Source organism: Macrobrachium nipponense, chromosome 41, assembly GCF_015104395.2.
Source record: "Macrobrachium nipponense isolate FS-2020 chromosome 41, ASM1510439v2, whole genome shotgun sequence".
Classification (NCBI taxonomy): domain Eukaryota; kingdom Metazoa; phylum Arthropoda; class Malacostraca; order Decapoda; family Palaemonidae; genus Macrobrachium; species Macrobrachium nipponense.
The window spans coordinates 36,848,697-36,876,006 of NC_061102.1; the positions used below are offsets into that span (position 1 = coordinate 36,848,697).

General features: G+C 35.3%; 1 protein-coding gene and 1 long non-coding RNA gene across 6 annotated transcripts in view; both read right to left on the reverse strand.

The window, feature by feature from the left end:
• The window catches only part of LOC135212693 (uncharacterized), an 885,471-nt gene that overhangs the window by 297,666 nt on the left and 560,495 nt on the right, over positions 1 to 27,310 (reverse strand). For all 5 annotated transcript variants that reach the window (XM_064246375.1, XM_064246376.1, XM_064246373.1 and 2 more), the window contains one exon: positions 20,198 to 20,304. In XM_064246375.1, the coding sequence (XP_064102445.1) occupies positions 20,198 to 20,304 (107 nt within the window). The remainder of the gene's footprint in view (positions 1 to 20,197; positions 20,305 to 27,310) is intronic.
• On the reverse strand, positions 1,027 to 1,813 carry LOC135212897 (uncharacterized). Its single transcript, XR_010314015.1, has 2 exons — positions 1,511 to 1,813; positions 1,027 to 1,335 (listed from the first exon to the last, which is right to left on the reverse strand). It is a non-coding gene; the product is annotated as an uncharacterized LOC135212897 (long non-coding RNA).

Below are 27,310 nucleotides of genomic sequence, written 5' to 3' on the forward strand. Positions count from 1 at the left end.
CTTTTCACTACAAATTTTAAAAAATAAGGCTTACAATTTAAACTAGACATAATCTGCAGCTCCTATATAGGCTACTAACTATACTAAAATAAGTCAGTCAGTGAGATTCGTTAAAAGTTTCTTAGAATAGATCACTTATGCTGAGAATATACGTACTCATGAAATAGAAAATGCTACAGAGTCTATAATGCTATCTATAATTTGCACCAAAACACTGCCTTTGCTACGATAAATATGACCAATGTGTTCTGGCGCTTGTCAAGACATTCTAAGACATTTGAAGCTATTTATATGCCGATGATACAATGCAGTCCAAGTAACAGTTATTGTTTGTATTATGTTTTTACGTTGCATGGAACCAGTGGTTATTCAGCAACAGGACCAACGGCTTTACGTGACTTCCGAACCACGTCGAGAGTGAACTTCTTTCACCAGAAGTACACATCTCTAACCCCTCAGTGGAATGCCCGATAAATCGTACTCGCAGCCATCGAGGTGGTAGGACAAGACCATACCGATCACGCCACTGAGGCGTTGTGTAAAAAGGAAGTAAAATGAAAGATTCGCCTCTTTTTATGTCTACGACAATCAAGTTCATAAAAAACTTTTATTCTCTCTCTCTCTCTCTCTCTCTCTCTCTCTCTAGGAAATTTTTTCAATCAAAAATGAGGTTTATATCAAGCGTATTTAAGTGCAGATAATTAGACTCAAGCCATGCATTATACATCGTTCAGAAGTATAACCTCAGCACGATCGCTTCACGAAATCTTTACAGGAAAACTCTTATCAGAACCTTGTAACCATTCTTCCCTAAATAGAAAAGCTGACCACAATCAACTGCCCTCGAATATATCAGGAAAATTACAACGTAATATGAATTGCCATCATCCTCTGAGGGAGAATGTATCGCAAAAATATAGGTCAAGAACGTGTTTACTTGGTATTATTTCAGTTGTGTGACATCCTTGCGCTGAATTTTTTATTCATACACCGGGAAATTGATAAGGTTAATTGAAATATTAAGAAAAATTAAGTAATTTATTGTAATTGAAAACTGTCCTATCATCCAGGTGCTGATGCGGCAGCTAATACACAAAGTTGATCATCGTGAAGCTTGGGGGAGCCGCAGTAATTCAGCCACTTCCAAAATACCTTAAATATTACCAAATGCCTAATTAATCACTACACAATAATCGTATGCATATATCTAAATTTAATTATGAGCATGTGCAGCACTTATAACACTTGGAAAGTTGCATACCTTGGAAAATCTAAAAATATATATATACCAACAGTCCAAACTGACGTCCACGTAGTACATAATTCATTATATCCCTGGAAGGGTACGAAACCTCGTATTACAAATATGCAAGGTATGAAACAGATGCTTAAATAAAAATACTAAAAAGTAAGTGATGGTAATTGGAAGGCATTTTAATATGGGAAAGCATTATCCCTCCAAATGATTTCGGATTGACAAACAAACTCCCCCTGAGTTTTACAGACCCACCGATATCATCCTGGGACGAAGGCGAAGTAAGTGTAGAGTGAGAGACTGCGATGAAGGAATGCTTCTTCCTGGCTGGGTTTAAACGGCGATTACATGTCGAAAGGAATAGTCGTCGTCACTTCAAAGATATAGCTGTATATCCTTATATAGTCAATAGAGCTCAGAGTATCTGAGTTACGAGACCCTTCGTGATTGAAATCTCCTTCGTAACTCAGATACTCTGAGCTCTATTGACTATATAAGGATATACAGCTATATCTTTGAAGTGACGACGACTATTCCTTTCGACATGTAATCGCCGTTTAAACCAGCCAGGAAGAAGCATTCCTTCATCGCAGTCTCTCACTCTACACTTACTTCGCCTTCGTCCCAGGATGATATCGGTGGGTCTGTAAAACTCAGGGGGAGTTTGTTTGTCAATCCGAAATCATTTGGAGGGATAATGCTCCATATTAAAATGCCTTCCAATTACCATCACTTACTTTTAGTATTTATTTAAGCATCTGTTTCATACCTTGCATATTTGTAATACGAGTTTCGTACCCTTCCAGGGATATAATGAATTATGTACTACGTGGACGTCAGTTTGGACTGTTGGTATATATATATTTTTAGATTTTCCAAGGTATGCAACTTTCCAAGTGTTATAAGTGCTGCACATGCTCATAATTAAATTTAGATATATGCATACGATTATTGTGTAGTGATTAATTAGGCATTTGGTAATATTTAAGGTATTTTGGAAGTGGCTGAATTACTGCGGCTCCCCCAAGCTTCACGATGATCAACTTTGTGTATTAGCTGCCGCATCAGCACCTGGATGATAGGACAGTTTTCAATTACAATAAATTACTTAAGTTTTTCTTTAAATACTTTAAACAATTAACCTTATGCAATTTCCCGGTGTATGAAATAACAAAAAAGCACGACGGCAATGCCTACCCTAACAGATATTGTACGTATATCTTCCTGAAGGGCATTTTTTATTTCCGTGTTTCTAACCAACTTGCGATGTGTGTAAATATATATATATATAATATATATATATATATATATATATATATATATATATATATATAATATATATATATATATATATATATATATATATATATATATATATATATATATAATATATATATATATATATATATATAAATATATATATATATATATTATATATATATATATATTATATATATAGATAATTTATTACATATTATATATATACGGATTATATTATGTATATATATATATATATATATATATATTGAGCTACAAATGTCCTTTAATATCTAATTCGCTCTACCTCGAAAGTTAATATATTTTCATATGTTTAACAACCGAAGGGGAATTTATTCAGCGATAAATAGAATTGCCCAGACGGGCACGAACCATCGACATCTTCAATTCCAGGACTGGCAATGAAGCCTTAGCCCACCCCCGCCACCGCAAGAGGATATAAGTTTATGTCGCCTCCCATCTCAAATACCTGCTGCGCTCAGGTATTTTTAGTTTTTGGAGACTGCATCAAACCCACCTCGTCCTCGGTAGCGTTGTAGGGCTTTTTGCCTGCACGTAATCATTATATAAGTCATATCACATTACCGTGATTCATATATGGGAGGCGGCATAAACTTATATCCTCTTGCGGTAGCGGGGTGGGCTAAGGTTTCACTGCCAGTCCTGGAATTGAAGATGTCAATGGTTCGTGCCCGTCAGCCGGCAATTCTATTATCGCTGAATAAATTCCCCTTCGGTTAAACATATATGAAAATATATTAATTCCGAGGTAGAGCGAATTAGATATTAAAGGACATTTGTAGCTCGATATATGTATATGAAACACGGTAATGTGATATGACTTATATAATGGCTACGTGCAGGCAAAAAGCACTACAACGCTACCTAGGACGAGGTGGGTTTGATGCAGTCTCCAAAAACTAAAAATATCCTTTGAGCGCAGCAGGTATTTGAGATGGGAGGCGACATAAACTTATATCCTCTTGTTGGTGGGGCAAGGGTGGGGGGCTAAGGGATTCACTGCCAGTCCTGGAATTGAAGATGTCGATGGTTCGTGCCCGTCGGCCGGCAATTCTATTATCGCTGAATAAATTCCCCTTCAGTTAAACATATATGAAAATATATTAATTCCGAGGTAGAGCGAATTAGATATTAAAAGTACATTTGTAGCTTGATATATGTATAAGAATCACGGTAATATGATAATGACATTATATACATAAATACATACATACATTATATATATATATATATATATATATATATATATACATATATATATATATATATATATATATATATAATATATATATATATATATGTGTGTGTGTGTGTGTGTGTGTGTGTGTGTGTGTAAACACACACACGCACACTATACGATAATATAGTATATATATATATATATATATATAGTATATATAGTAGTGTATACATACATTTTATTTATAAACACACACACCACTATATATAAAACATATATATATTATATATATATATATATATATATATTAATATTTATATATAATATATATATAGAGAGAGAGAGAGAGAGAGAGAGAGAGAGAGAGAGAGAGAGAGAGGAGGGAGAGAGAGAGAGAGAGAGAGAATAGAGCAGTAAATAACTTAAACACTATGCATTACGTAAACATACATTGGAATGCTTAACATCAAACCACGATTTTCGTCTACTTTCAAGTCTTAATATGAACAAAAAGAAAACTAATCAACAAAACAGGACTCCTATCACGGATAAAATGACATAGTGACCTACCAGACCCTTGAGGAATTTATATAGATGAAAAGTACCAAATACCCTCACAGATATCAAGATACGAACTTCAATCTTTGATGTCCAGCAACATTCATTTAACAAAAATGACGCCCACCTCTCACCAGGAGACATTGGCTACTTATCTCAAAGCTACAGGTAAGGAATAAGTGAAAACTTCTCGATTTGCATTCATTAGGGCGCTTAAGCTACTTTAACGATTTAGAATTACGGGAATAAACTGTTATGGGATGGAGTCTCTATAACGAGGAGGGCTGCAGCTTGTTAGCCAGTAGTGGCTAATGTAAATATTTGTAAAAGGTACGAAAGCATGGGAAAGTGCGAGACACACTCAGTAGGAAAGATAAGTTCCCTTATTCAAGGAACACTTCTCAACGGCGAAACTTCTAAAACGTTGGAAAACACATCGCTCTGCACAAGTCAATGAAATTCTTAAGTGCAGCAATCACCAGAATTTTACAGGGAGCTGTGTGCACAAAGATTTTTAAAAATTCACTCAAACTTCGCGTGGGAAACACATGTAAAAGTTTTTTATATTCGCGCAAAATTGAATTACCAATAATGGTTTCAACAATTCAACCACCCACGGCCTCCTTTATGCGAGTCTCTGTTGAAAAAAAATGAATAAAAAAGCTATGAAAAAATGATAACTACATACTACATTGCATTCAACTAGGAATTTATATTACATGGATTTCGTGTAAATAGCTCTCTTATCAGGATACTAGGCTTGAGAAGTAAAGACAACTATAATATGAATTTTATGAAAAGAATGGGACAATTTTAAATAATCATATCCTCTACGACTTGACTCTTTACAATCTCTACAGCATTAATTCTCCACCCTTGGTTAAAGGAACTTTCTAATAGACTTCTGAAGAGTGAATCAATTTTCGCAGAATTGCTTAAAATGATATTTTACTTGGATTTCTTTAAAGGCTTCGACCCGACCCGTGGAAGTCCTGAACTCTCCCAAGAATGCTAGATTATTAGTTTAACTTCACAAAGTTTCGCTATGAAATGAAGGTCAAAATGGGTCATGATACGGTACGGCATCCAGGTCATGTTCAAAATGAATAGTCGATGGATGTTAGATACTTGGTCTTTCAATGTAATTTTAACATAAGAAATAGCATTTCTAATCATCCAGTGTACTAACAGAGACGTTAACATACACGAAAAATAGATTCCACTACCTAGGGAGTACGGGTGGGGAGATAAATAAAGAACGCGGTAAAACGTCTGTTTAAAAAACACCGTAATTCGGTTAAAACATCATCATAACAGAACCATCAATGCATTTACGTAGCGGCGATCCAAATCCACGATTGAATTATATGGATACTCATCAAAGGAAAACATCGTTCAACGTTTTTGGACAATAATGAAATCAGATAACACCTAGTTAGAAACTAGGCAAAAAACAAAAAATAAAAAAAGGGAGCAAGGAGTATCACCCTGATATCAGCAGCATGTCTTATCTTATTAGCTTATCATATAACAACTGAATACACGATTAATAAATGATCGTGTCCTCCAGTCACACAATGTTATCAGGAACAGGCAGGGAAGGCATTAAATATGCATACATAACGTTATGTTGGTGTGCATGCAAGGCTTAACGTACGTATTGCTACATAACTAACGTTGTAAATGCGTTACGAAACTTGTAGAAGTTTGGTTATGGAGAGTGAATGCTTACATTTAAAGCCCGACAATATATTGATAATGAGTTACCCAAGGTGTATGGGGAGGTTTGGACTGATAAAAGTAATCCAGGAAACAGCGTTGATCCAAACATAGATGAATCAAGTGGTGTTATGAAATATTGTTAGTTGATTGATTGATTGATTGATTGATTGATTAACAGGTTTTAGGCATAATGCCAAGTACTGAGGCAACTAAGGCCATTCAGCGCTGAAACGGAAATTGACAGTCTAAAGGTTTGAAAGGTGTAACAGGAGGAAAGCCTCGCAGTTGCACTAAGAATCAAATGTTAGGAAAGGGTGGAAAGTAAGATGGAAGAAATAGAATATGAAAGGAGGTATAGTAAAAGGATTGAAAGCAGTTGCAGCTAGGGGCCGAAGGGACGCTGCAAAGAACCTTAGGCAATGCCTACATTGCAACGCGTGAGGTGCACTGACGGCACTAACCCCCTACGGGAAATATTGTTGGTGAGAAAGCAGCTTTACAGCTGCGATGTGGAAGGTACAGATGATATCCCAGGTCTTCGTTAGGAATATTCATTTTAGAATTTAGATGAAAGGAGAGAGTGAAAGAATGTAAATAACAGTGAAAGAACTGGTTTTGTTCCAAAGATGGTCTAAGACATCGCTGTATCAAAATTGCGGAGGGACTAGTCGAGATGTCAGAAGGACTGTTTCTGAGCAAACGACGGTGTAAAACATGGCTGTTTAATAATGGAAGGAGAAGAATTGGTCTGGTGTAAATGACGATCTAATGGAATGTTTTTAATCATGTTTTTAAAAGGGGTAGAAAGACTGGCATTAAGCATGCTGAAAAAAGGACCTGATTCTACAATTGAATGCCTAAACGACGGTGTAAAACATGGCTGTTTAATAATGGGAAGGAGAAGAATTGGTCTGGTGTAAATGACGATCTAATGGAATGTTTTTAATCATGTTTTTAAAAGGGGTAGAAAGACTGGCATTAAGCATGCTGAAAAAAAGGACCTGATTCTACAATTGAAGGCCTAAACGACGGTGTTTAATGGTAGCAGAATAAAATCAGGTTTTGATCAAATGAGGGTCTATGACAAGGTAGACTGATAATGATTACATTAAGAGGTCTGACTTGGTGCACAAAATGGTTTAGCATACGGATTGTTATTGAATATAAAAAAAAAAATAAAAATAAACTTTCATACAATCGAGACCACAATAAGACTGTTTAATAACGACAGTAGAGGGATTGGGTTCATCCGAAACATGTCCAAGAAACGCTTCTTCAATAATGGCTCGTTTCTGAGCAGAGGAAGGTTGAAGACAAGGTTGTTTAATGATAGCAGTAAAAGGACTGGTGTTTTACAAATGGAGTTCTGTAGCTAAGTTGTTTAAGGCAGTTTTATAAAAAAACAGTACAAAGACTTGTCTTTTGCCATAAATAGTACAGGATAAGGATGCTTAATAATGATTATATAAGGACTTATTTTGTGTAAGTGATGTTCAGTGACAAGATGGTTTACTGATGGGGTAGAGAAACGGTTTTAGGCAAACGTGGGTGCGAGAAAATTGTTAATAATATTGCTTAAAGGACAAGGCTGGTTAATAACAACATTAGAAGGTCTGGTTTTGTGAAAACGAGTTTCTAAGACAAGCTTCTTCAATAATGACTGTATGACGACTGAACCGGTGCAAACAAATGTCTTAAGAAAAGTTTCTTTACTAATGGCAGTAGTGGGTTGTTTATGTTAAAATAAGGATCCAAGACACGTTTATTTGATAATGACAGTAGAAAGACTTTTATTGCACATACATACGAGGGTCAAGTATAGTTTATTTAATAATACCAGCAAAAGGACTGGTTTTGTGGAAATGAGGGTCTAACACAAGGCAATAACAGCAGTAATAAGACTGGTTTTCTGCGAAGAAGTATCTACGTATAGGATCTTGACAGCAGCAATAGAAGGACTGGTTTGGGACGAACGAGGATATATGATAATGGTGTTTAAAAATGGAAATAAAATGACTTAGTTTTATACTAACGATGGTCTAAGATACATCTATTTAATAATGTCAGTAGAAGAATTATTGGTTTAATGACTAGTAAAAAGTTTGGTTTTGCGCAAATGAGGGTCTACGCTAATGTTGTTTAGTAATGGTGTTGGATGTACTGGATTTGCGCAAACAATGGCCTAACAGTGGTGTTGTTTAATATTGGCGGCAAAATAACTTGTTTTGAGCAAACCAGTGTTTAAGACAAGGCTCTTTATTAATGTCACCAGAATGACCGATTCTGCACAAATAGAGGTTTAGAAAAGGTTACTCAATAATTGCGGTGGGAAGATTAGTTTCGTGGGAACAAGCGTATAGTACAAGCCGGTTGGTTTATCATCAGTGAAAGAATGGGTTGGTTTTTGTCAAATGAAGGTCTAACACAAAGCCAATAATTATTATGACAGAAGGACTGCATTTGTGCAAAACGGAGGTCTATATAAGGTAGTTTAGGTTAACAAAGGCAGTAGGAGGACTGGTCTTGCACAAAAGAGGGTCTACGAAAAGGTTGTTTAACCGTAACCATAGACCAACTAGTCTGGTTGCATAACAATGGAGGAAAGAAAACTGCTTTTGTGAAAAAGTAGAAGGCAAGACTGTTCAGTGACTATGACAAAATAACTGGTTTTATGTAAATGAGGATTTCTGACAAGGTTGTTAAATCATGGTGGTAGAAGAACCTCACTTGCGTGAAAGACGTTCTTAGACGAGGTTGTTTAAATGTCGTAGGTTGTCCGGTTCTTGTGCAAGTGTGTTTCTAAGAGATGTTTCTTTAAAAATTACATTAGATGGTCTGGTTTTGTAGAAACAAAATAACTTGAATGCCCACAAATCCATAGGACACTTGCTACCTAGTTGTTCTAGTGGGCCTAACTTCCCAGTATATCACAGCATTATTCACACTATTACTATGAAAATCTTATTTAAAACCCACGAAACATCAGCAGATTCCAACACCTCTGGTGTGTGTATACATACACACATACTGGTCCCTTTTTACCAGATACACATATTAATTGTAATAACCACTATATATATATATATATATATATATATATATATATATATATATATATATACGTTTGTGTACCATTATGTGTTTCGTGTCAGTCACAGGGTCGAGTACACCAAGACTATGCTCACGGCCATCATTACTGCCAATATGTCATTATCATTATTAATCACTATTGGAAAGCTAAGGGATGAAAGGTACCTAATGTCATTAAAGATTTTTCTGAAGATCCAAATTAATACTATTACTGCAATTGATTTTCCTTAATAAAGTACAGCTTTCAAGTACTGCACATCATTACTGGAATTTAATTACGATGGTAGCCGTCGGCAACATTGACTTAATAATGACAGCGAAAACCCTTCTACGAAATGATTTACTCTTTTGTATAAAATGGAATTCAATTCAACTTACATTTCGTGTCATCTTTTCCTTTACTGTTTTCAGTATCTATTAATTATGATTATTACAATCAACATTTCTCCAGTGGGCTAAAGCTACTTTTTTCATACATCATAAATACTATTTATGCAAAAAATGTCCAGAAATTGTCAGTCAAACATACTAACATAGACGAGCCTCCAGAAATTCCTGAAATATTTCCTGAGAATGGCCATGGATTCAGTGCTTCAGTGATGGCTCAGACATGCTCTGAAGTACTTTTTTTTTTTTTGGTGCAGCTGTTATATGGAAAGGGTCGAAGCAACCGTTAACGAATAATTTTTCAAGTTACCATCACTTTATGGCTTTTATTCATATACAAACATCCGCATACACAAAATGACACAGGCCCTTTTGATATCAAAACAAATGGCCGTTCACTCAATCGTGCAAGCATTCTTGAGCCTCCCAGGTCAAAAGTCCTTTCGTTCTAACACTGGTTAGCAAAACCTACCCTCTGCATACTGTCCTGTCTTCGTAGTATTTCACTATCTTAAATCTATTCCAACATCTGCGTATACTGCGTAAACAACTGTTCCTCTGACTTTTTTTGTTTCACACTTCCAACTGATCATCATTCTAATAAAACTTGTATCATCTGTACCCTCTATTCTCAAACACAGGTCGTATAATTCAGTTCGTTCCAATCCCCAACCATTATCATACACACAAATCGATACTCGCCACGCAGGTCTTTCTGGATCCCGACCCGTTTACACAAACCATCCCTTTAACCATCATCATCATCTAACCACCTTGTCTCAGATCCTCATTTACAATATATTAATCCTTCTACCGGAACGTCCTTGAGTACTATCTATTACTCTACTAGCAAGTGGCCCACTTCTTTTTTAACTGATAATGAATCTCATTTACTTTCGTGGGAGCAGACCCAGGGGAGCGGTATAAGAGTCCCAAGAGATGACCCTTTACTGCAACTGACTAACTCTTCCTCAAGGTGGAGGGGAGGGGGTCACTCTCATTGCTATTGCTAGATCTAAAAATCCTCTGAGGGGCACAGTGGGTGCCACCTGGAATGCCACTAAGACCAACTTGTGAGCAGCCATGACAGTCCGATATACCGAACCTAGTAAACAAGGACTATAAAGACGCTTGGATGTTGCTTGAACTACTTGCCCTGGCGATTGCTGGCTTTCCTCAGCATTTTATTAACATATAGGACTTCCTAGACGAGTGCCTCTTTTGTCAGCATAAGGTCATGATTCTTATGAGTTAGTATCTCAGTATCTGATGGAGGAGGAATTGGAAACTGGCTGCACCAAGGAAGACAATCTCGAAACAATATGCCTTCAGCCTCTCTAGATTCAGGGATGGGAACTACATTAAGCATGTTCTGCCACATTGTTCTTCCTTCATGGTTATTTGTAAAAAGGATATTTCTATATATATTATATACATACACACATATAAATATATATATATATATATATATATATATATATATATATATAATATACACATATATATACATAAACATATATATACATATGTATTAGAAAGCTGAAACTACCTCTCAAGTCCAATAATGATTTGCTCCTTATTGCTGGCATAATCTCATAATCCTAAAGAAAATTAAAATCCTAAACCACAGCTCCATACAAAAAAAGTATAAAACAATCCATAGAAGGCATATAAAATATCAAAACCCTTGCCCATAAACAATGAGCCAGAAGGAAAAATCCAGGAAAGAAAAAATAAAACTGTCAAATCACTAACATCCTCTTTATCCCATAAAGAGTTGTAGAGGAGATGCATACGTCGTGATTTTATGGAACAACAACGAAGCTCCTGAATTCATGCATGTCATTTTTAAAAAAATCGCCCTTTGAATGATTACTACTCTACACCATTATAAGAAAAAATTCTCTCCCCGACCGCAAATGCATTAAATAAAAAAAAAAAAAAAAAAAAAAAAAAAAACATACACAGTTCCTTTCGTCGGCCAACAAACCCGGCCTGATGTCAAATATATAAAATATTAAACTCGTGTAATATATATAAAATCAGCCAGGACAGTGAGTGCATCTGCCTATCGGAAATTTGCCAAAGGCGTCACATAATTTTGTAGCAGCACTGAGTCCTACGTGAAGGCAGCCACTGAGGAGGTGGGTGTAGTAAGACTCTCCGCTGCTAGAACAGACGACCGACCACTCCTTAATACTGTTTGGGTTTCCTTGTTAGTTGCCAAGGTTCATATCTTCTGTTTCCATAGCAACGGCATCCATGGTTCGGCAGCTTACAGGGCGCCTTAGGAAATACAATTTTCATGCGTCTATCTCAATCTTGAATTCAGTGCTAGAAATCTTGATTTTACGGACATGTGGAAAGCAACATTGAACAGGAAATGAGGGTATTTGTGCCCAGTATGATTTTAGGTATTGAGAAGTTAAGTAGTGAACGTCTGGCTTATCCATCTCAATTGTGATTGTGATTGCTCAAAATGAAACTAATATAAAATTTTATGTTAATTTAAAATGCATTTTTTGAATTTAATTTTCTTAGAATAACTAAAATACCCGCTCAATGTAAATTTTTGTATTTTCTGACTTGGGGTAGCTGGATGAAAAATCTTTTATATTTTTGTAGCTTCAACCGAAAAATAGGTTTTGGGAGCTACTTACTGCTTTTATTAGGAGCACAATAGTGAAATACTAGTATTTAACTCTCTCTCTCTCTCTCTCTCTCTCTCTCTCTCTCTCTCTCTCTCTCTCTCTCTCGTTAGTTTAATAATGACGACTCAATTCTGACTTTTTTGTGCTAAGGGATTCATAACTAATGTATCTTAAATAATAATCAATATTAACATTTAACCCACCGAACTATTTCAGTATCAAATTGAGAAAGAAAATAAAAGTCTTCTTAGTTGCATATCGTAGTCATCTTGGTGCATAGCATAAATCTAACGAGAACTGAGAAACACAACGTAACTATTACGATAAAATTCGTTTCTTCATCGACACGGCCAGTAGCTAGTTACCCCAAAATTTTTAATTTTCGTTTTCTATGAAGTTCGGTTTCTATGATTTCACAATCAGTCATTACAGAAAACGGTTCAGCTACCTGTTGCAAGTTTGCTACATTTAGTGAAGAACTTGCATAATCAGCTTTCTCTTCGGAGTTATATTCATTGCTTTCAATATTACGCCACTTTAACATGAAATAAAGACTTCAACAGAAAATTTGTTCTGTAAAGGGCACACTGAATGATGGAAACTGACATCGAACACAAGAAAGATCTGCGTGAAATACAGATACAGTTTTAATAAAAAAATTTTTTTTTAGTAATTCATTTATGGTAATTAGGTCTCAAATTTACAATGCAAATTATCAAGGATTATCATTTTTAATATTTCATACAGATAATGACTTTTCTTAATTTTAAGGATGGTGTAAATTCATAAAATGTTTTTAACGTTTATTGCTGACAAAATGAGATACGAAACTAGTTTACTTGAATTAACGATTAGGTCTTTATTCTATAGAAATTTAATCATTGTCGCTACAAACTTGATTAGTATCACGTTTCACATTTCTCTGTATAACTTTCCTTTCTCCACTATCTCGAGCCTGGACATGATTTACATGTTCCCATAATTAATGTCATATTCATTAAAAGCCTTTTATGACCTTATTACTACGCCATTTGAAATTCTTCAAATGAATGATATTTTGATGCTACCTACTTGTATTCTTCAATGCAATCTCTTGCCGCTCACATATTCTTTGTATAAAAACAGCTTTGCTTGTTGCACATGTCCACACACAGATGTGCACATTGTACAACTGGACTTGGTGGAAAGGCGAAGAATACATGAAACAAGAGAGGATGAAATTCGTAAACGAAAGTAAGAGAAATATTTCCTTATCTACAAGAATTAGGCACATACATACGTACGTATATACACATACACACCCATTATATATATATATATATATATATATATATATATATATATATATATATATATATATATATATATATATATATACATACATATACTTGAAGGAACGATACTAAAATGCTTTATACACAATAAATACACTTTTTTAAAGTGAATTTTTACAAGTTGTCCACTGTTCGACCTAGAAACTAACGGCTATCCCGCTATTGTGTGATATTAAACTAAATTAACAACGAATACCTCTCTCTCTCTCTCTCTCTCTCTCTCTCTCTCTCTCCTCTCTGCTCTCTCTCTCTCTCTCCACACATTCATACTACATAGGAAGAAATGCCTGGACTTCGCACAGAACTGCTTTAAAATCATGAAAGGAAAAATTAAAAATGTTAATGCACCGAAAGAGACTGCAGTCAGCAATAACAAACATACTACGTGCATTCCAGTGTAATGAACCAAAGGGCCATAGTTTCTGGAAAAATGAAGGAAGAATGGAAAGAGAAATAGCATATTGAAAATTACCATGTATATATATTCATAAAGGTAAAAAGAAATCAATACATAAAAATATCAAATAATCATAGGCTTAGAAGAATATTCGGAAAGGAAGGTAGCTCAGACCCAATAATATATATCTCTGACATATGCAAGAAATGTTGCGAAAACATTATGCTATAACCTTCTGACCCCCTGAACCCTAACACAGTTCAGTGTCCACAACTGCAGTGTCGTAGGCATTATAATCAGTCAAGCAAACTAGTATTTATATTTGACGTTCCCAGGTATTCAAGTTAGATAGCATTTGTCCTGAATAAAAATGTTTCTTTGGTAAATTTTTTAGTCCCAGTAATTAACCGAATTTAACTTGTTGGCACATTGTACTTAGTTTTTCTGAGGGTTTTGCACCGATATCCCATCGAAATTGATAACGGCGAACGTGAAATTATGTCTGACCTTTGTTTTAATCCAATATATATATATATATATATATATATATATATATATATATATATATATATATATATATATTCGTATATATACATATATATATATACTATATACATATATCATATATATATAATATATATATATATATATATATATATATATATATATATATATATACACACATTATATATTACATACATACATACATCACATTATATTGCCAACTAACTTGTATTGCAGGCAAGTATTTCTTTTTGAAAATTATGGATGCCATCATACTCGGATGTCCATCGTTTATTGCTAGTCTTACTCATTGATTGTTAGCTAATTTTTCAATTTTTTGCTGATTTTGCAGTGCACGAGAAATTATTAGCAAAAATGATCCCATGCAAATCTACACTGCATTATACCCATTGCATTTATACAATATGTTTAACTCTTAAAATGTGTCGAACTGTACATATAACAAACTTGTATGGAAGTGGTTGTCTGTCACATAAAATAAACACATCATCCGAGGAAAAAGGGGGAAGATTTCCTGTGACAAGTGAAATATCATTAAAGGGCTTTAAATAATTTTGCAGAAACTGAGCTGAAATATGGAAGAAAGTTTATGTTCTTCGAAATGTACAAGATCAGAAATTTTCTGATGTTAAGTGAGCGTTGGAGTACTTTGTTTTCAAAGCAATGGATAGAGTCCAATATATAACAGAAAAATAACTGGTTGTACTGAAAAGATGTAGGCAACACAGTACATAATAGGTTTGTGGCCAGATGAAACCAGTAAAACAAGAGAGAAGACTACTTTCTTGCTTACATGTGGTAGCAAAGAGTAGATGGGAATTTTCTGCAAATGATGGCATCACAGAAATTGAATATACGGTTCATCTCCATCAAATCCATCCAGAAGGGTCAATGAGTATGCTCTCTGACACATCATACATTGTGTTCAGTTGTGACTAATCTTATAAGAGAATGCAACTGCAGAAAAGTCAAGCCAGAGAGTAGAGGTTCTGTCGGTTTATTATCTCTGATGCTCTGTGAATTATTTAGAACAATTACAACCTGATTTTCTCAGACCTTTCTTGACACTGTGGCATGAGTGCCTGACCTCTGTGATATATACAGGATTGTTGTTGATCAATAGTTCTAAGACTTCATAGGAAACAATAAGACACACGAAAAAATAAAACGCCACTCTCATAGGGACATGAAAACATTTCTGACTCTTATAAGCATCTGTCAGATAAAACTAGCAAGTGTCATGGTGGTGAACCATAGAAGTCAACTAAACCCTATCTGATATTGTCAGTATATCAGAGCCTCCCATTAAAATTACGGTTACAACACCAACCCAAACTCCCTCCTTAATGGCTTCTCAGTTTAAAGGCTACAGGAATAATCAATGTCTAAGTCCATTCTCCATCTAAGCCAGGATCACGGAGCAACTGGCAGCGGTTGTCAATCGGCCTCCCAAAACGCCCAATCCCTACCTTGCAAGGAAAGTGAAAAATATATTGCACCATCAGCCGGGCCTGAACTCAAAGCCACCATTCTACAGAATCCAGGAGATGCCAATGGCCAAAATAATTTTGTTCTCATAAGCCACTTATCTATGCTTCCAAACTGTCTTGATAAGGAAGAAGAGTGGGAGACTGACAGATGAATGTCTAGTACAGAGGAAAGATGCAAGAGACTTGGAGAAAGTGGATGATTGACGTAAGCTTCCAAGTGCGATGCACTCTGAGAGCTTACATGAACGGCGAAACTGGATACAACAAGAAATCATGCAGATGCAGAACGAACGCGACGATAATATTATGCCGACCGGGTAGGATTACGCTAGAAACTTTATTTTATCCATTAAGATGTAAAGGAGTGGAAACGGGAAAAAGAGGAGGTGGCAAAATGTGTAAAGTAGGTTACAAGTGCTGCCTGACTAACGGAAAGAATGGCAGAAAAACACACTAAACAGACTCCAAAATCTCACGCTGATGTAATGAAAGAATAAAAGTGGACGGCTTACAAACGGACCGGAGTGAGAAGCGAAGTTTTAATTAGACGCTGTGCGGCCAAAGAAAAGTATGGGCTAATCTCGAAGGCTGATGATGAACAACTAACGAGCGAAAGTTTATACGTACATATGAGAGAGAGAGAGAGAGAGAGAGAGAGAGAGATAATGTGCAAATGCGTGAGAGTGAGAACTACTGGAATCAGACTTCCGTAAGCAGTAAATGAAGCCGTTAATAATGGTTTTGGGGCCGTGTTTCTTTTTTCATTAAGCAGCTCAATGGGCATGAATGCGAATCAAACGGACCATTTCCATTATTACCCGTCCCTAAGAGCAATGGCTAATGAAACAAGAAAATCAACTACGCGATCATTCCATCCACTGGCACAAATTTGCCTGTACTTTTTTGCCTCATTCACAGCACATGATTAAGAATCTTGTTAATTTCTAACATCAGTCACAACAGCTCTTTGAATTATTATGAGAATGTAGTTACTGAAAACGCAACACCTTTCAGAGGAGTTTTCAAAAAATGTTTAAAGAACAACTTGTAAAAATTAACTGTCAGATTCAGAAATTTCGGGAGTTCAGTGTCCAGTATGCCTTCAGCAATGCTTACTATTATAACTGAATGCAGTTGCACTTTACAAAGGAGTGTCAATTGAAATGTATACAATCGTCAACAAAGTGCTGAATATTACAGTCAAACAAACAAATCAATTAAAACTGATATAATCTGCTTATTCATATTGGAGTAAATGATAAGGCGGATCTTCCGTAACCTCATTTTGTTTTTCATATTCAACATTTAGTTGCCGCCACACACTCATTCGTAGAAAGTGCGCGAGATGCTGTTACGCGAGTGTTGGAGGACTTTTACTTAATTTCTCCCATGCATAGCCGACAGCATAAGTTTCCTCAAATTATATTTTGTTCTAATTGCTCCTCTTAGTTTCCTAAATCAATATTTTTTTTCTAATTGATCCTTTTGGCGTGCCTAGCTAACAGGCTTTAGCAAGCTGAAACGTTCCCGTGGTCTGGTATTTAAACATTTTTAAGATAGATAATATAATTAAGAACATATTCACGGACGAGGGAACACAGCACTATGGTTATTAAACATTAGGCATTGTGAAGAATGATTAACATCGCCAAAATAGATAATTGACTACACTCTGTTTTTTTCCATCTGTCCATCCGCCTGTGGTGGTCGCGCATGGTAACACTGCGTCCCGGGCTTTAAATAGTTACGCTATGTGTAAGTTTTAGGTAAATAAAACGATAGCTTGGTGTACATTTGCAACTGAAAAGTGTTTTAATAATTTACTGTATGCGAATTACACCGCAAATATTCGAAATAGGATATTATTTAAAGACCGGGACGCAGTGTTACCATGTGCAAACACCACAGGCGGATGGACAGATGGAAAAAAACAGAGTATAGTTAGCAAATTCAATGAGAACTATAGTCTTCATTTTTAAGCTACATTGTACCACGCACTAAACGTGTACATGTAAAACTCATCAGAGATTGTTCTTCATTTTCAATTCACTCTAATTAAGACCCGGATAGATCGTAATGGACCAGCGAACTTGAGTTTTCTCAAGAGGGAAAAAGTTAAAAGAACAGTGCTTTTTCACTCTTAATTGAATTTGCCTCTGAAAATTTCATTACTAAATTATGACAAGAAGTGCTAACTAAATTTTCTTGAGAGAGAGAGAGAGAGAGAGAGAGAGAGAGAGAGAGAGAGAGAGAGAGAGAGATTCTTTGACATTCACGACTTTACATCTCCCCTTTATTAAGTAAAACGAGAACTTCCTTCCCAAAATGACATTAAATGTAACAAACAATTATTCACCATCGATCAGAATATGATTAAAGTAAGAATGAGGGGATTACAGCAGAGGTTACTTAGCCCTAAAACGAAACTTGTTGGAGAGGCAATATACAAACACGAGATATAGGAGACGAAAATGGAAATTTAGAGACAAATACGCAAAAGAAGAAACAGAAGGAAACGTAAACCTAACCAATAAGATAATAAGGCCAGACGGGCCGAGGGGAAGGGTGTAGCCAAACTAATCAGAAGAAATAGGAAGAAAGGCGCGTCCATTTTCTCAAGTAATAGTTGCATAATTGGTTATTTGCGGCCCCACAAGGGCTGGGAACGGGGAGGGGGCCCATTAATTAAAGAAATTAGAAAAAAAAAACTCTTTCACGATTAACGGAAAAAGATTATTTTCAAATTTCACGGCACGTTGAAGTATAGGATAAGCATACTTACTGATCATATACGGCATAGAAGCCACGTGCTCACAGAAACAATAGACGATACAAAGAAACTGTATAAAAATCTTCATCGAAATCTCTTTAAATACTAAATACGAATAATTTCTGTAGTGTAATATTAGATATATTAAAGTTTAACTTGAAACACAAACGGATGGATGCTTAAATATATAAAGTATGTACTATATTTCAGAGATTGTTGTCTCTCCTCAGGTAGGTAATGAATTCATTACCTACCTGAAGAGAGAGACGGCAGTCGCTGAAATATAGTACTTACTTTCTATATTTTGACGTTTTTATGGGCTCCTTTTAAAGACGAAATTCTGTTGTAACAGAGCATTTTTACCATTCATATATATATATATATATATATATATATATATATATATATATATATATATTATATATATAAATATTATACGAAACAGAGTCCAGTGAAATAAACCTTGATTTTCATAAATATTCTTTCCTGAACTTTAATAAAAAAGCAAAATATGAGCTATGCAAGCGTTACCTGCAATTGCCTCGCAATACACCGAAGAACTGATGACACTTCGTTACACTAAAGGCTGTCGAATAACATGGACGATAATGCGCTCGTGTCAAAAGTGCTACATTGCGACAAGACTTCTTTTTATGATGTAGAGTGAGAGAAGACCCAAAACCCCTTTCCTCGCAAAACCAGGCACACACACACACTCGCTCTCTCTCTCTTAACGCGCAAGTTCTAAACGAATTCAAAGTAATCTTTATACATCGTTTAGTTTCTATATCTCTATAGGAGTTCATGAGTCAGCATTTGCATGTTGCATAATTTAGTTATCAGTTACAGTACTTCTGTGAAAACATGTGATTCATATTGTGAAATGAGAATTCCTTCATCACACAACAAGCATTTCATAAAGATTTAGTAAGGTAAAACATTACCTTGGTTCAGGCTTACATGGTAGGTGTTACTACATAGGTTTGATTAGAGTTCAAAAGGTCTTTACCATATCATGGGCTGAGTATACAGTGATATTGAAAATGGTCCGGTTCACAAAGAATAAATTAAATTTAGCATGTTACAGTGATCTACATAGAATATTCAGTCATAGGTCAGACTACGAAGCGTAAAGTCGACTGTTCGCTTAGATTAACGACTTTGTTTTAGGACCTTAACCGATTTCCAACAAATTATACAAACGAGTGTTTAGTTCGTCATAAGGTTCACCACTGTTTTGTTTATATTATTCACAGACGGTTGAGTGCTAATGGCGATGGAAAATAAACCTAACACGAAATGTATAGAAGACTTATACAGATATTTCTTAAGGGAGGATTTAGGATGATGCGCTGTAACGCCACATGACATCAAATAAATAATAAAACCAAATAGAAATCTCATCACAAAAACATATCAAAGCAGGTGCGCAAGAGAGGAGACACATCGCTTAAACAAGAGAGCAGTGGAGGCCACCAAAAAAACCATCAAACGCTAAATAAAGACAAACGATAACAGTCCTAGAATAGGCCTACTCACATTGGTGAAGGCTTGGGAAGATCGTCGTGAAGGCGGCTCTGACCATGTTTTGCCTGTGAAGCCTTGATTGGACCCTCCAGCCTGCCATTCCGGTTTTCCGAGGCCAGCTGGAAATGGAAAAGAAAGCATATGAAACATATTGGAAAGCAATGACGATCCAAGTCAAGTTCAAAAGCGAAATCGAATTCAGTATTCTACTATGACTTCAAGAACAACGTCTTCTTTTTATTCCAACGAATCGTGATTATGCCTGAATGTATTTTGTGAACCTCGACTTTCTGTAGTCCATAAGGAAAGTTGCACCTTCTTTCACAAATCAGATTACGCCAAATCATATTGCATATTTCTTCTTATATCATTACGCTGTTAACCACAGCACAGTGTTTCCCGAGAAAAAATTAAGACCATGAACACTGTCACTATCATATTTGAAAGGCTGAAATCGTTTTAATATATAATTAATATATATATATATAATATATATATATATATATATATATATATAATATATATTATATAATATAGAATATATATATTTATATATATATATATTATATAATATAGATATATATATGTATATATATATAGATTATAAAATATATATAATATATTTATTTATATATATATATATATATATATAATATATATATATATATATATATATATAATATATATACATATTATATTTATATACACACATACGTATATATACAAAGACAATAATATATATATATATATATATATATATATATCACATATATATAAAGCATTTTTTTATTCTTATAAAACGCGACTTTTCTACCATAACAAAGGAAAACTTCCAAATACCGTTTAAAACTGGGAAAAACTTACAAAAGGAATTACATTTATTAAGTTCTGCGCGGTCAGGATTCGAACCTGGGACTTTCTTTTAGAAACGAGTAGAAAAACAACCGACTTTGACCACTGCTATCACTTTGGATCAGTATTCTAAGTAATGGGAAAGTGTCTAAATAAGTACCACAATGTTTATGGGAGTGTCTTTTGTGAAAAATTTTGTATTAGAGATTGTGCCAGCGAGGAGGAGGAGGAGGCTGGCTGGTTACCAGAAACACAATGAAGCCTACCCACTGATGTTATAAAAAGACAGGTATTATCAGTTAGGTGCTGCCAGAATTATCACAGTTCTATGGAATGGTTTCTATCTTGGGATTTTCTCCTAACAGAGTCATTGGACGAGACATCATTTTTTGCCGTACTCTGGCTCAGCAACTTCTGACCAGATTACCATGAATAGACTACTGGCATCTCTTTCAGAAGTTCTCCTCTAAAAGGTATACGCTAGTTTAAATTTCGAATACTTGTATGAGCGCAAGCATATACCGGTCGATTTAATTCAGGAAAGTTTAACTTACGGCATTTAACTGTGCGAACAGCCACTTTCATGTATCTTTCTTATGATCACTAATCGTCTATCATATGATCGATCTTTGCGCTAACTCTTCACAGTTTTTCCTCTCCTCTATCCCCCACCCTTGCCTCACCACACACCTCTGCAGCCTACCAGGCTACTACTTTTCGCCTAAATTCTAAAAGCTTCAAGGATATTTTTAATACCAACAAACTAATTACTATAATATTATTTTGCACTATTACTATCGCCCTCAAAACTATCGCCCTCAAAACTAGAGTCTTTCAATATCGGTAAACTGCTTTCTTCCCACTTGCCTCTATATTCATTGCAACATCCTTTTTTTTTATACATCCATACTTCTGAGGACTCGCTCCAGGGAAGATCATCCCCAGTTTATTTTATTGGCAAGACGTCAATACCAGAATCAGAGTTGTCTGGGCGCTTCCGCGAAACTGGAAACGGAATGAACCGTAATAATCCTTGTCGAAAGTAGGTTACATACTGGACGCATATTGCTCCTAAAAGTATATAGAATAAGGGAGAGTCCCTTATTCTATATACATTGTTGCTCCCATTATCTCTGGGCGTTGTTTTGTACATTTAGCGAACGAAGTGAATGTCCACAGTTAGTCACTTTCATATAAAAAAAAGTAGCTTGCAACCTTTGTAGCGCTGTCTTTTGTATGGTGGTATTCATCGAAGTTGAGGAGACAAGCCACTATGAATGCTAATGACGTGTAAATAGACAGCCTGGAGATGTAATAGTGACATCTGATGGCAAGTAAGGAATTTCTGAGGAGGGCTAAGGCAAAAAAAAGGAAAAAAAAGGAAAAAAAGAGCAATTTAACATATATAATAATAATAATAATAATAATAATAATAATAATAATAATAATAATAATAATAATAATAATAATAATGGACCATCTGGTAAAAGACATGACTGGAAGAATAAGAGGACACGCAAAGAGCAATTATTTCTAAATATATATCATAAAGCCCAATCATATAATAGTCCTTCTCTCCCGGCCTCGCGAGGAGTGTAAGAGGAACTGGGACGACATGAACTAGCCAAGACTTGGCTTAAATTACATACAGGTAATGGGACATAAGAAAGTTATTTTCAGTAGAAGCAATGGTAATAATACTCAAGGTTTGGACTTGCCTTTATCCATCCAGTCTGGCCTTCCTCATCACTGGGATATATATATATATATATATATATATATATATTATATTATATATATATATAGATATATATATATATATATATATATATATATAACACGTGATTCATATACATATATCGAACTACAAATGCCCTTTAATATCTGATTCGCTCAACCCCGGAATTAATATATTTTCATATATGTTAAAACGAGGGGGAATTTATTAAGCGATAATAGAATTGCTGACCGACAGGCGCGAACCATCGATCTCTCAATTCCAGGAGTGGCAGTGAAGCCTTCTATATTTATATATAAATATTATAAATATATAAATATATAAATATATATAAATATATAAATATATAAATATATATATATATATAAATATATATATATATAAATATATAAATATATAAATATATAAACATATAAACATATATAAATATATAAATATATATAAATAGCTTTCGCTACCAAAGTGAATAACGGAGGCGTTGGCCCCGTTATTATATATATGAAGTGGTAAAAATGTTTCAACAGAATTCCATCTAATAAAAAGATCCCATAGAAACGCCAGAATATAGAGAGTAAGTGCTATATTTCAAAGACTGCAGTCGCTGAAATTTTTTTTTTTATGCGATCCTTTCATTAGGGATATATACAAATACAAGTTACATGTATATATATTATATACATACATATATATAAATATGAATACAGATGCACACACATTTATATATATATCTAGTAAGAATTTTGGAAAGGTGCGTAACGTACATAATGACATGACTATCTCAGAGTATAGTATTTAAGAACAAAATAAAATTTTTAAACGCCTTTTAATAAAAGGGACAATTTTCGCTAATATTAAGTCAGATAAACTGCTGGGCGTCTCTGGTGCCATTTTCCTCCTTACAAGAAATGATGATTCACCTTTAAGCTACCAGGATTAAAGGATCCACCAGACTGTCCCTCGGTAATTAAAGGTCCAAGAAAGATATCTATCTATCTATCTATCTATCTGTTCATAGATAGATAGATAGATAGATAAAGTTACAGCCACAAAGGAAAAACTGAAACACTGGAGATGCTAAGTGACCACGTCTTGGTAATTAAGACGAACGTACTTAGCATTTTCATTGTTTCAACTTTGTTCGTATAATCATCACGTTTTTTTATTTTGTCGTGATTTAAAATCAAACATACATATTACTATATATATATATATATATATATATATATATATATATATATATATAGATATATAGTATACATACATGTATGTATATGTATATAAGTTGAGTTGAATATAAAATTTAGGCCAAAGGCCAAAGCACTGGGACATATGAGGGCATTCAGCTCTGAAAAGGAAATAGACAGTAAAAGGTTTGAAAGGCTCGACAGGAGGAAAACCTCAAAGCAGTTGCACTATGAAACAAGTGTTAGGAGAGGGTGGAAAGGAAGATGAAGAAAAGAGTATATGGAAGGAGGTACAGTAAAAGAAACCAAAGTGGTTGCAGCTATGGGCCAAAGGCACGCTACAAAGAATCTTAAGTAATACCTACAGTGTACCGCATAAGGTTCCCTGAGGGAACTACCCCGGCCCCCCTGTGTATGTATATCCTTACACATTCTTACATGTTTTTGGAGTGGCCGAGAAAGAGCGCTCAGTTACTGTCTTGTCAACCTTTATCTATCATTAAAACTATTCACGTGGAAGTACTGAGCGCTTCGCGTCGAACACTTAACTATTTTTCGTACACTTTTCGAAAACTTTATCTGGAATTTCAGTTGAGCAAAGTATTAATAATCTTTAGAAAATGAAATATAAAACTTCTTTTAAGCATGTAATGTTGAAAGCGATAGTTACGTCCACTCTAATAATTTCATTTGAATTCTTCCAATAACTCGCCGATGTTCGTCATTTTTTGGGGAGGAAAATAGTTGCAAACTTTTTTTCTTTTTTTGTCAATATACAGAAACGAACAATTAGAGTAACAACGCTGGTAACTGAAATAACGTGTTTATGTTCCGTGGAATTTTCCTTTTCAGGAGAGAAACGCCGTTATATTGTCCACGGTTGATATTATGAGTTCATATACGGACATTGGCAGTCAGTACTATTGACGATTTTTTTTCTAAAGGAAAAGTCCACGAGAAATGAACTTATTTATTTCTAACTTTTACACTATTTCTCTATTCTCGTCATCCCAAAAGAAAGACTAACATCGCGCAGTTGCTGACAGAATGCATTAGCCCTGATAAAGCAATTACTAGAAAGATACAAAGAGAAACTTCGATATGAACTGAAAGCAACTGATGCAGCTGACACTTCCAACATTAAATCTGTATCTCATATTAAGGTAAATCTAGGACATCAAAAGTTCCATAGTCTGAGTGAGGACGGCAGAGATAATAGAGATAATGACCAACTTCACCTCACTAACAAAATAACAGTTCCTCTCATTTATGATGGCGTGTGAATTCTGAGACAACATGCAATATAACAGTATATCAGCGCTAAGGAAGATGAGAAAAAATATAGTCTTCAGAAAAGGCAGATTGAGGATATCTGTCGAAGAGCACGAGTGAAGCCTGATTTTACGCCTCTCTTCCCAACACGGATGACAGCTGATGTCAGAAACAAAATTTTCCCTCACATAATAATAGAATAATATAAGGCGCCAGGGTCATATAAATCCTTTAAGTTATAAAAGATTTAATTGTGGCGCAGAGACAACAAACTACTAAAATAGATGTCTGGGCGAGAAACATGAAATTGACGAAAAATTCAGAAACCATCAAAGTGTAAACATGAAAATTACCTTGATAACGAGGAACACTTGATTTTCGTTTCACAAAATCAGAGGTGTAACTGAGATATCTCATGAGCGTGACTGAAGACAACCACCATAAGAAAATGCAGCACAAAAGAAATAAGTTTCGGTAAGAAAAGAATCACTAACATATGCGTGGGATGAGCCAGACGTTGCCTAAGGGTCACTGATAATACAGTGAACAAAAGGTAAGGAAGATGAAAAGGCTCGGGAAGGTCATCGGAGGAAGAAAAGAGAGAGTAGCTGATGTAGCTCTCACCATTAACACACGAAACGGCCTCCCAAACACGAGGACAGAATTCTTTGCGAGTTGGTGCCTGCTGGTCTCCACTTGTCATGGCCGTCTCGGTGTTTGCATGTCTAAACTAAATAAGTTACCGACATATTTTGGTCTTTAGATGCAAGATTTAATTTCGGTGAAAACCTAGAAGAATCTTACTGCTGCATGGAAGCGCATCTAATTAAATACGGCACTTAGTCTTGTAGTTTTCATGAATAATGTAAATAGGATGTTATCTACGACTTGCTCTTGTAACGAGACCAAAAGAAATTTATTAAAGGCTTATTGTAAGATTGGCAGCATTAACCCAATACAAAGCAGCTTCTGGTGAGTTGCCTAATTACTTGAACAATCCTGTAACACCGTCTCTGCAATCTGGACAATATATTGGATCCTGGAGTGGCATGTATATATAAGTCTGTCAAGTTGCTTCAATGATCCAATTTTAAATAAAAAATCAGTTTTTTGATATCATAGAGCATTGTAGACGCATCATACATACTAAACAAAAAACTTACGACATATCCCGGGTCAACTGGCCCAGCTGCAAATTTAAATCATATTGAAATGGTTGTCTCAACTACTTAAATACTATACAGTCAGCTAATAAGGACAGCTATTCCAATAATAAGTCAAATGTCAACGTATCTCCGAACGATGTCGGCGAATAATACACTTATTCGGGTACCAAAAATGAGAGCCAAGAAGTAGCTCTAATCTAAGAAGAAAATGAGAGAAATGATTGAAGAAATCTCAGGCGATACTTGGCAGAAGAGAAGTGACTCGAAACAGCTCCAGCTGCAGCTAAAGGGAAGTTCGTGTCAAGATGGTGGCGACGCCACTTACTTTCCAGAAAATGTAAAATATCCGAAGCTTTCTGGAATATCAGTATATCGCATTATCTCTTTATGCTGCCAGAGTTTAAGGACGGAGCGCAAATACTCTACAATTTCAGTAACGACATTTCTGGCAGCAGTCTTGCAGATACCGATAAATTGCACTTAATACACAAAGGCATTACTGCTTAAGGTGGAATCAGAATCTTGCAAATTCCCCCCCCCTCCCCCCCCCCCCCCCCTCTCTCTCTCTCTCTCTCTCTCTCTCTCTCTCTCTCTCTCTCTCTCTCTCTCTCTTTTTATTATAGCTTGAGTTTCACTAAATGGAATTTTAAGCAAGAAGTGCTTCAGGTATCTATGAGTTGAGTTAAATATAGAGTTTAGGCCAAAGGCCCGGCACTGGGACCTATGAAGTCATTCAGCGCTGAAATGGAAATTGACAGTAAAAGGTTTTAATTTAACAGGAGGAAAACCTCAAAGCAGTTGCACTATGAATCAAGTGTTAGGAGAGAGTTGGAAAGTAAGATGAAGACAAGGGAATATGAAAGGAGTTACAGTGAAAGGAACGAAAGTAGTTGTAGTTAGGGGCCGTAGGCAC